Source organism: Mercenaria mercenaria, chromosome 8 (assembly GCF_021730395.1).
Source record: "Mercenaria mercenaria strain notata chromosome 8, MADL_Memer_1, whole genome shotgun sequence".
NCBI classification, from domain to species: domain Eukaryota; kingdom Metazoa; phylum Mollusca; class Bivalvia; order Venerida; family Veneridae; genus Mercenaria; species Mercenaria mercenaria.
The window spans coordinates 75,160,317-75,172,539 of record NC_069368.1 but is presented as its reverse complement, the minus strand read 5'-3'; the positions used below and the strand labels follow the sequence as shown (position 1 = coordinate 75,172,539).

The 12,223-nt window shown below is 33.5% G+C and overlaps 1 protein-coding gene across 1 annotated transcript; it reads right to left on the bottom strand.

The window, feature by feature from the left end:
- Positions 1-246: 246 nt before the first annotated feature.
- LOC123566049 (uncharacterized) lies at positions 247-11,922 on the bottom strand. Its single transcript, XM_045359880.2, has 2 exons — positions 9,708-11,922; positions 247-1,535 (listed from the first exon to the last, which is right to left on the bottom strand). Exon 1 carries the CDS (start codon positions 10,962-10,964, stop codon positions 10,026-10,028), a length of 939 nt encoding a protein of 312 aa, XP_045215815.2. The 5' UTR covers positions 10,965-11,922; the 3' UTR covers positions 247-1,535; positions 9,708-10,025.
- Between the last annotated feature and the right edge of the window lie 301 nt (positions 11,923-12,223).

Genomic DNA, 12,223 nt, shown 5'->3' with positions numbered 1-12,223 from the left:
GTAAAGCACTCCGTTTTGCATATACCAGATCGGTTTGTTTGAACTTAATTTAACGGACTGAATGTCTCCTCTTGATATAATTGTTTATATGTGCTGATGTTAACAAAACTGTTGTTTATATTTATCAGTACTTAGATTACGGAAACACATAAGAGGTTAATACTTTTTATAATTTCAAATTTTATTGAATTTGAATTAATTGCATATCGATTCCGATGCTATAACATTTAAGCTATAACACACAAATGTATATTTAATTTTATTTCGGTTAACGAAAAAGGAGACAATGAATGGAAAGGCAGGATTAAATTCGTAAAAATGATATGTACACAACAGTGTAGGTCGGGAACACACTGCATCAACTGCTGAAACGTTCTGTAAACGAAAATATTGTTTATGCGTCTTTTCGTTCTTCTCCGCTTGATTGACTTGATGTAAGCAAAATATGACGTGTTGATCACAGTTCCGTCGAGTAATTTATGTATTTGACAAATTGATCTCTGTTGACTTTTAATTTGTCTGAGAAATCCACCGAAAACATATCAGTGGTAAGACGGAATGTTTTCTTCCACAGAGTGCCTTTAAATGAATCATAATACACATGTGCGTCCATACAATATTAAAAATTGTTCCAAGAATTGTCTCTAGCCCAGTCAGCTCTTTCTTATAAGGTTCTTTGAGGTCGTTTGTATGTTTTTAGATTTGTCTTTTAGAGCTGAATCGAAACAACCCTTTGATCTAATAATCATACTGTGTTTCCACCTTTTACAACATCTTTAGAAGGGATAACCTTTCCATAATTCTGATTAACCAAGAGCTTTTATAATGAGCATGTGTTTCATCTTTTTCAAATGGTCGTCGAATATCACTTTGAGCCAGTTTCTTGCACTCATAGCCACGTATGACGTTGGTTGCATACTCATTGCTTTATTATTCCGTATAAACGAATCACAACAATCTGTATTAGCTAAGATATATTTGCCTTTTCAACTTCGTCGAAAATGTTCATTTTCATTGGAATTGAATCAATATCTCTTGTCATAACTAAGTCGTTTGGTCTTATCTACGGTGCGAACAATATAGCAAACAACCGGGATACCTGAGCAAAGGATTATGACGCAGTTGGGTCTATATCTAAGGTTTTGTCTCTTACAAGTTAGAGTATGTTTGATGTATTCCATACATATGAACTTTCTACAAAAAAATATCATTGAATGCCATCCTAACTGTTTCCAAGCAGCTACTACAATAGGTAGACAAAATTCATATCCTCTCGACATCTTTGTGGACACAGCTAAAGACATAATACCCCATCGTGTTCTTGATATACCGAGTGACACTCGACGACGTTCGTAAGGTAGTAGGTAGTGTTTGCAATAATTAAGCTGGTAGCTAAAAGCTGATGCGCCAACACAACTCCTTGGCCTGTCCAAAAACAATGATCGACGTTAAGCTATGATTCCAAATGCGATAATATGCAGCGTTAGCAAAACAGAACAACTTTTATTCTGTATATTATATGCGCCATATCCTTCCTGAAAAAAAGATTTACATCAATCAATGAGCTACTATGTATCGTAGTTAATTTCTTATAATGGATCAATTTTCAACATGAATAACATTTATGCTGGGATTATCAAATGATTTCCAGGGGGAAAAAAGACTATACCATCTTTGGTTTTAATCTATTGTTAATGACCATTTTTAGCAATAAAATAAGCATACACGATATCATAAATAGTTTTTGAACGTATCTGCTAAAGACGAAATACTGCTTTATCGACTCTACAGTATCTCCCATCCTTTATGTTAAATATTCCGTAGCTGAGAATATAATGTTCAGTCTTAAGTGAAACGTTTTTGGCATATTATAAAAGCGCATTTCTTTAGATAAACAAATATTATGTAAAAGACATGTTAACGGAGACATTGTTAAGCAAACCACTCCTTTTTTATATTAGCAAGATTTTGAGGTTTTACATTTTAAGGTGATTCAATAGCAAAATGCACTTAACGGTTCCGACCGTTGTTGCACTTTTTACGAAACACCAATCGTAATATAGACGTTTTTCCTGACTTAAACTCTTTGGATTAGAATAAATAACGTAATAACGCCATTAAAGAAAAATACCTAGTTCACCTTACATATAATAATTATAAGAAAACGTAAACAAATTATGAAATTGGTCTCCATTATATAGAGCCAATGGTTACATCCAATACCGTTTTTGATAGAAAACTGATACTTTCAAACATGATACAGATTGCTATTGTCGGTGCATAAGTAGCCTGGTAGAAGCAAATATATTCATCTGATTCATAACAGGCATTTAACGCAGATTGCGGCTCTTAATTTGACTTATATATTGATTTAATAGTCGCCGATGGGTGTTAGAAAGATCTTTTAATTAAGGCCTTATTGAAAAAGTGCAAGTATATTGCTCTGCACATGTAAGTTGCATCATTTTGTCCGTAGGTCTATCGGTCCGTCAAACCAGTCGATCCAGTGCCTTCAAAATTGGTGGCCTAACTGGGCTACAGTTGATGAAAACGTTTGCTGTTTTAGTACGTCAGAGGTGCCTCAACTTCGAAAATGATTTTTGCCAAATAATCAAAAAAAACACTTGATATAAATCCTTTAAATAAATTGCTTGACTAGGCTTATGAAGGAGACGGGCAGAAAATCAAAGACCAGTGTTACAAGAACTTTATCCTGTAAAACGGATTATTCTCAATAATTTGAGAATCACTCGACCTTAAATATTGAAAGTATGATTAGACTTATTAGTAAATAAACAAATTGCTTTTCCCTTAATAACTGGAGAACCGCTATACACAGAACCTTCAGACTTGATACAATGACTGAACTTTTGAAGTGGAAGACCACTATTGTTTTGGTGAAAATTTAGAAAAAAACTATTTTTGCTTGGTAACTTGAGAATCACTTTGCAAGTGCCTTCAATCCTGACAGTTTATGACCAATATTGTTTCTGGAGGCTAGCATAGGTAAAGTTCACAATGATATCAGGACTGAATATGTGAAAACCAGTCATTGGAACATTTGTCTTTTACAAACAGCTCTTGTTTTTCTTATAATATATTAAAGAATGTTACTTTTATGTACAAAAAGTTAAATTTCTCATTGAACAATCACAACTTAATTTAGGGGGAGAATTAACATTTTTACAAAATATTTAAACATATCGATGGTATTTCCTAACATGTACAGAGAAATAGTATATATCCGAGGAATAGACATTGCCTTTGATGGCAATTTTTTAATGATTGACAGCCATGTTCAATGTAAACGTTTGCTTCATACAAATTGTAGAATATTCGGGGGGATGTCACCTTCTAAGGGTAATAGTAATGTCACAGCACAAGGTCAAATGTCAAATAAGTGAATTTTTGTTACAATGGTCAAATTTTCGCCATTTTGCTACTTTGGATATAAACTTAAATAGCTAACTTGGTTTGATTAAGCCTGTTTCACTATTTCTGTATATTCTACTATGCATGATGCGCTGTAGTATTTTCAGGATAGTATGGGCCTTTCTTAAGAAATACTATCTATGTACAAAAACTCAAGCTGCATTAAAGTTAAGTTTAAAAACAGATATAAGCTAACTGCATTTTTTTTTCTTTTTTTGTGTTCTTTTTTTGTACTCTTCGATTCTCGTTACATATTAGAATCAGCTAAAACATGTCTGTATAGTAGTCGCAACTTGACCGCGATGGTTGACCTAAGGTTGATTATTCATATCGATTATTTCATCTTAGAAATCAAGGGTGCTCATGGTAGCCGTGTATATTTATATGGAATAAGTTTGTATTTAGTGCAGTCTCAAAGTATATATACCTACATATGATCAGTAAAACTTTCCAATACACTAAGTTATATTTACACAATTTTTTATTCCTCTTTTCTCGTGCAGCTCGTGTTTTACGTACACTCCTTTTCAATAATAGGTTGTGCCTCATCAATTATTATAATGCAAAGGTCAACCATCTGGGTCAAGTTGCGTCCACTATACATTAATGTTAGGATTATACAAGAATTGCGAAACGCTCTATAAGTGTTTTTTACATCTATGATTGTGTAATTAATTGTTTATGCTGGTTCTCTGAATGTCATAACTCAGAAAAATGCCTAGCAGCTAAGTGTGAATTGTATAATGTATCAAATTTCATTGGTATGACATCTTTGATTAAATCGGGATAACGCATATTTGTTTCCTCTTTAAACATCTTCAGAACCCCGAGCAAATTGTTGGCGTCAGAACCTGGTACAGCGAGTGTATCAATGTATCACGAGGAAATCTGCTGATGCCATCAAATGAAGCAAACATGCGCTAACGCTTTTCTAGCCTATGACGTGTAAAAAATAAATGAATTGCCCACTAAAGTCAGTGCGGAAATGTCAAGATTATTTGATCACGCCTCCTTTCGATATATGACCGTAATACGTTTATCCTTGGCTGCTGAAAGCGTATTTATAAGTAAAAGTGTATAAACAAAACATTAGTGTGAGAATTTCTGTTATCAGACTTTGAAAATGCCCTGTTTAGACATTACCTTAAATCGGCAAAAACAACATATTATGCTTGAATCAACTAAAATGATATATGAGCTATATATCTTAGAAACGAATGATAGTGCCCAATGACCGACAACCATGGGTTAGTCATGTGCGCATCAAATAGTCTAATCAAGGGAAACATTTTTGTGTAGTCATTAAAAAAATCCTTCAATGCAATTTAATTTTTTGCGCAGAATAGAATTTTCACATGACCTTGCACAGTGACCTTGACCTAGACCATTCGTTGACATAATATCTCATTATGGGGAAAGTTTGTGTGCACCACTAAGATAAAATATCACTGCATATCAATGTTACAGAGTGAGAACAATTTTACTTGATCGTCATAGTGTCCTTGACCTTTGATCCTGAAGCATAAGTCATGTACGTGCATCATGTATATATTGCCCTCTATACACAAACCGAATTTTATTAAACTAGCTTGTATACTTCGAATTTGTGGACGGACGGACAGACATTCCAACATAAATTTATGTGTCATTTTCTTTGATCTTTAGGGGCTAAATTACCACATAAATTAGGTGGTTTTCTTCTAATTTCATATAAAACATCGACGGAATGAAGCCCATAGACCAAGGAAGTTGGCCCGGACAGACGGATTGCATTCCTATAGTATACTCAGTCCGGCAATTGGGGACTAAAAATGAAATTAAGCAAATAAAAAGAAAGTGTACAGAAAGCATAGTTCTAGTTCGTTTCGTTTAGAACACGTACTGGATACACGTGTCCTATTTAACCATGACCGCTTGGTCAAATTGATATAGATATATATGTAATAAAATGATCTCATGCCAGCAGTGAAATCATTTCATTAGATACTGGACATGTAAATTGTACTTACAAAGTGTATTTTCATAATTTTATTTTTTCCAACAATATTTCAGTCATGTTTTGGCGGTCAGCTAACCTTACCAGTGTTTCTGTATTTTTTACTTGTACTAGCCTCTGCCTTTTTCCGCAAGTTATTGCCAACTTCTTCTCAGGATTCACAGGCGGGGACGACATTACTCCTGATAAAATGCCGATCATCAAATCGTAATGGAGAACATACGCCTCTCCCGGGTACTGAACTCACGACCCCGTGATACTTTGATCTGTTCTCTCCGTATTGAGCTAAAAATACTTGGTTGTATGCATGGTAGTAAAGTGAGTTTAACAGTTGATATGAAAAAAAATACATATTTATGAATAATTCATTTTAGAGCGTAATCGTCTTTCGCAAAAATTGCTATATTTCCACTTCGCACACATTTGTCAAAAAGTGTTCAATAGGTCAACATTCTTTTTATAGTCAGTGTAAAGTTTTAATTCAAAGTTGATCTCTGCCTGAAATGTAACAAATGCATTTGCTGTGTAATTTCATATTCAAAATATAAACATACTCACTTTGTTTGCTTATTATAATATGTTAGAAGAACGTTTTTAATAATTTCGTTTACACCGGAAGTAATTCAGACATTGACCAATTAAAACTGACAAATCGTTCTCATCGCTTGTTCATCTTTGGAGGATAAAATATTCGTTATTTGCCTTCATATACATATAATTAATATAGGGTTTATTTATTTCTTACAGGGATGTAACCCTCGCGTAAGTTTCTCCACACATATTACATGCAACAGACTTTTTATCGGATTATCGCGTGAAATACTTCAAAATGGCAGATTTGAGAGAAGATTCAATGCGGGCGGGGTAATATAAAGCAAAAATAGTTTAACTTTACGTCTCTTTGTCTGAAAACTGGATAGTGATTTTAAAAAAGATAACCATACGATACGAAATGCATGTATTCATCATTTCAATCAGATAATCCGATTTACGTTAAAAGATTATATGCATCCCATTTGACTTGTTTTCTACACTTTTCGGCATTTGTCTTTACTCAGATACATCTTTTATCGACTTGAAATCTGAGTAATTAGTTCAAGTTATGTCTGATCATTTTTAATAACACGCGGTTCGCACCTACCGAAAACAAGGCGAGTTGTAATGGATTTATATTAATTTGTGATCGTTAATATTTTCTAAAGGTAAGCAATTAGCGTAATTAACTACAGGGTAAACTGTTATCACCATAAAAGATAAGAGGTAAGGGTAGATTTCTCGGAAGCACAGAGCACCAAAAACACAGCCACAGAGCCACGCATTTGCATAGTAGGCCCACAACAAAAAAAAAGCTGTAATGGAAAAATATTTCAGTCGGGTTTCTTCAAACATCCAACAAGTACATCTTAATTTATGCTAGATATAGATGGAGGAGAAGGAAATGGTAAGGGGCAAAATTGGGCCGCGGGGGAGCGTAGGGGGGGACCCGAAGGGGAAAGTTGAACAAGGACGAATATACAAAGGGAATGCCACGTTCCTTAATAACAATCACACTACAACGTACACCACGACAACACAGACACTTGTGTACCAAAGATAAACATACAACCACGACTAACTGAAAAACATAGAAAAACGAACAAGCAACACATAAGGAAACAGTAGGGCACTGTTATAGACTCACAAGCATACAAACGCACACACACAAGTAGAAGAAACAATCGTGTACCGTCTTAGAATTCCGGCTGCCAAAACAAAGGGGAGCCACGAAAACTTACACAAAGTAAAGGGGGATGGGATGCAAAAGTAGCGTAAATGCAAGGGAAAGGAGGGGCAATAGGGGGAATTAGAAGGTGGAAAAAGTGCTTACAACAAACAATAAAATATACGGAAAAGACAATACAAGACAGACAAAACAACCAGTTAAAAATAGGGACACCGCCTTGGAAATACAATTCCCGCTGAGAAAGGCTGTAACATTAGTGTAAAAATAACAGATAAATAAAGCAAAACATAAAATTAAGGTACATTTATGGTATAATTATACCAAAGTACTCAACAACTTGTCTGAAGTCAGAGCAACAAGAGCCTAACTTTTAAGGGCACGACTAAGAAAACTTTAAGACAAAATCAACTCCCTCCGTCCGTTGTATGTAGGATTTAGGAGAAAAACATCATGGAATTCTTACACTTTATTAGTCATCGCATCATCAAATAGGAGAGCGTAGCAATTAATTGTATAGGGGTCAATCACTAAACATGCACTGTGCTTCACGATTTTCGCACCGTATCTTCTTTTGATAAACTTTTTTATAAACAACATCTCCATAGTATTCCGGGTGTGTAAGTCCAAGTTTTAGAAGTGTTTTTAGGTTGGTATTGTATTTTTTTACAGTTCCGACGATCTGTAGTAAAATTTACTGAAAGCTTTCCGTAGCTTATGATAACTGTAATCCTGTGGTAACAATTTCTTCGTGATATGAAGATTTCTGTCATTAAAATCATCTATCTTTGAGCAAGCTCTTGCAAAACGAATAAGTTGTGAAATATAAACACCGTAAGATGTTGCTCGAGGCACATCTACATCAAGATGAGGGAAGTTGACAATTTCAAAATTAAAATCGTCTCTTTTATCATATATTTTCGTTTCTTGATTATTATTCACAATTCTTAGATTTAAATCCAAAAATGAAGCTTCTAAATCTGAAGTATTAGCCTTGTTAAGCTGTAACTCTTTAGGGTAAATATATTTCACTATTTCTGAAAAATATTGAATGTCCATATTTAAAATATCATCAAGATACCTTGAGGTTCCGTTAAAAGCTTCAATAATTTCAAATTGTGTCTCAGTGGATAAATTAAGCATGAAGTCTCGTCCACAACAGTATAAGAATAAATCAGCAATGATGGGGGTGCAGTTGGTCCCATCGGGATACCAGTTACTTGTCTGTTAGTTTTATTGCCAAATATGATAAATATAGTATCTAGCAGAAACTTTAGAGCTTCACAAACCTGATCACAACTCCATGCGATGTACAGTCTCGGCACGCTAATATACAAAATAACACGTCTGATTACGATAGAAGACATTATCGCGCGAATTTATAATGAATGCGGGTTTGGGCAAATTAGATAAACGAACATTTTTTGTTCTTTCATTTGACTTTTATTTGTTTTTCATTATCTTAGATTTTTTCCGAATGTTCGAATAGGTAAATTGTATTCGAATATTCGTCTGATGAACGATTCGAATATTCGTTGCCATCCCTAGTTTTTATAAGTTCAATATCAACCGTTGACCTGTCTGGGGCATTGGAATGTCCTTGAAATGGCTATTTAATATGACAATACCAAAATATTTCTCTAGCCGATTCATATATAAATATGAGCATTAACATAATTTGTCATCAGAAGCAACTTTGTTTTAGATATATAGACAAACAGAATATGTCAGTATGCATAGAATTATCTTTGTCTGGATATTTTTATCAATTTTATTAATAAATTACTTAAAAGCATTGATACACAATATTTAAACCAATTTAGGCGATTCAATGAAAATAAAGCGAGTGCACAGCGGTATAGTTGATTTGTAAATGCCTTTAGGTGACATTTTTGACCCCGTTATAATGGTATCTATCTTAAAAGGGAGCTATTATTTTTGGTTCCTTCTAAGTAATAACTTCTATGTAGCTGGATACCAATATTACTTATACCATTCTAAATTTTATTTTTCAGATTGCAACTACTAGTACGAGACAAATTTGCTGTTATAACTTCTAAATGATGTTATATCTGTTTGAAATTGATTATGAAAACGAATACCTTCTGAATGAAAAAAATGCGAAAAATGAGACTTGATGAAACACTTATAAAGTGTATTATGAAATTTACAGTTAATGATTAGCCAATGCGGACCTAGGGAAAGAAATATAGCGTAGAACAAAATAAAACTGCATAAACAATCTAAAGATAACAAAATATGTAAAATTCATTTTGCATGCAGGATTTTTTGTGACAAAATGAAAAGTTCTACACTATTCATTATCTTTTCAATACAAAGAAATTAGAAAATGGACATAGAAATTAGAAATTGTGACATAGAATATTAGAATGGTAATTTACCATTGTAATAATATATTTTATATGCAAGAATAAGTCATTTATATGAATGGATTTTTTATTTAAATGCCCTTCAATATAAAACTGTACCACACTGAAGATGTTTATTTTGAATATTGTTATTCTCTTTGGCACATCTTTGTTTGAATTATATACTTACGTTCAATAATAAGTGTGTTGTATTTGTCTGTATAACTGCTATACAATTCTTAAAACAAGTATTATTTCTCTATTTGTATTTCATATTTTGCCGTAAAGTCACACGCCGAAACGCACTAAAACCCTTAAATAACAGTTTTCAAAACAGAATTGCTACATTGTCAGAGATTTTAGCATACAAGGTTTTAAATATGCATATATTTTAAAACAAGTTCACGCCTTACATTTGTTGGTCTGATGATTAATTGTATCCATTTGTAAAAGTAAAGGCAAAGATCTCTGAAAGAAGTACACTATTCCATTTGTGAAATTTCTTTCCTCAAATCACATAACCATATCTTGAATTATTTATATGTTTTTCTATTTCAGAAATATAGTCTTTTAATCGTTTTTTATCTGATTCAATGACACCTTTTAGAAGAGATTCTTGACTTCTATTTGCATCATATCTTCTACCATTTGCTCTAATAAGGTGTTTAACTTGCCAGTTAGTCAGTTTTTTTGAACGCAGAGGTTTATACACTTTTGTTATCCAGTCATCAGTCCACAAATTATCGAAAATTGGCGGATAGTAGTACTTGAATATTTCCACATGTGTACGGTGGACCATATCTTGTGTTAAAATCGCGATGTTTCCCTCCTTACATATAGGTCCTACCACACCAATCATCGGTGGATTTAATTTCTTTAAATTCTCGATAGCAATAGAAGTCCAGTTAAATGTTTCAAATACTGTATCATCATTTATGCGAACAAAATAGTCCATCCCGTCTTTCAAAGCTCGATTTGCAATATAGTTTGTTGCTGCTGTAAATGTATGTCCAGGGACTGTAACAATGTATACACGTTCATAACTTTTCTCAATAACAGTCCTCTGTGATTGCAAAAAGTCATTCTTCTCAACGCCTATATAAATATTATAGGTATACTGTTTTTGAAAAGTTGCAGTGATTGAAGGTAAACAGTGCTTGGTTAAAGTGAATGTACTTATGTTTGGCTTTTTCATCATTCTTGTTGTTGAGGGAATTAAAATGCCTATACTTTCCTTCTTCGGTAAATTTGGTCGAATATTTTGCAGTTTATTGGTTTCAAAACCATTATTTACAGCACTTTGAAGTTGCGCATTCTTGTTCATGAAAGTAAAGGAATTCACAGAATATAAATATAACATTATCAAATATATAGATATAGCAAGAAGTATATAGTTCATAAAGAACCGAATGATATTAACACTCCTGACTCTCCCAGAACCACACATGGTCCTTCTATCAGTTGTCACACGGGTAAAACTTGTTTTCTCGCAGATAAATGAATGTAAAATATTTCCACTGCAAATACGGCGTACACTTTTCTCGTCAATATTCACAAATTCACTCAATTGATAAGTTTCCAATTAGGCCTTGTTTCAATGTTTTGTTTTAGAGATAAGTTGAATAGAGTACACCTTTATAAAGATATTTCCTAATATATGTCACATGCAAAGTATTGATTTGAAGACCCGATAATTCAAGTAAAATAATAGTATTTAGCGATTAAAAATAGTATAGAAAACATAAGCGTATCAACAATGAAATGTAAATAACCTGAACAGTAACGCAATTCCTGAACACAATAATACAAGGGTGTGTACGCACGTCACACTCACCTGCTTTATGTATGGCGTTAACACGGACGGGAATTACACAGATTCTTGTTCTGGTAAATTGTTTAAATGTATTTCGATCGCCTCAGTAACGCAGTTATGCTCATCACATACTACAGCCAAAATACAATATTTCGGCATCAGTGCACGTACGTACAGTCATCAGATTTGAAACTAGAGAATAATATTTCATAACGACAAAGGGCCAAGACCACGAAAGCTTGAAATCGGCCTAAAAAATTACGAATTCTAAAATTTAACACTTTTTGATAAAATCCATATTTTCTGTAAGTTCAACTATTGATCTCTTATTTGCTAGATATTCTGATGAAATCTTTTGAGTTTTTGTATGAAAACTGCGAGGGGTAACTTGATACTGAACGGCTATTCTGGATATTTTCACCGGTTTCGCCACATTTCAACGGAAATTTCGTATAGAGCACATGCCTCGACAACAAAATAGCAAGTATTTTTTAAATAACAATTATATTTCGTCCGTACCTGTGGTAATATTTTTGTGGTCGAGGCCTGTGCTCTTGGTGAAAATTGAACTTTTCCGTTGCCTATTTTTACACAAAACGTGCCTGAATTCATTCGTAGTTCAAGCGTTACGTAGACATATCGCGACAATTTACGTGAGAATCTTCTAAAAATTAAGGGGCTTAGATCTACTTATATGGTCAACTTCAAGAAATTATCTCTCATTGTGTCTATCCTAAATGGAAATAAAATCTACTTTCAATCAAGGCATTTTAAAACGATAATCGACTTGCCACTTCCGAAAATTAGTACTCACGGTCAATCTCTAAACTTAGAACAATAAAATTAGGTCTAGAGTACTTACAAGTTATATGAATATGACGCAATGTAAAAGT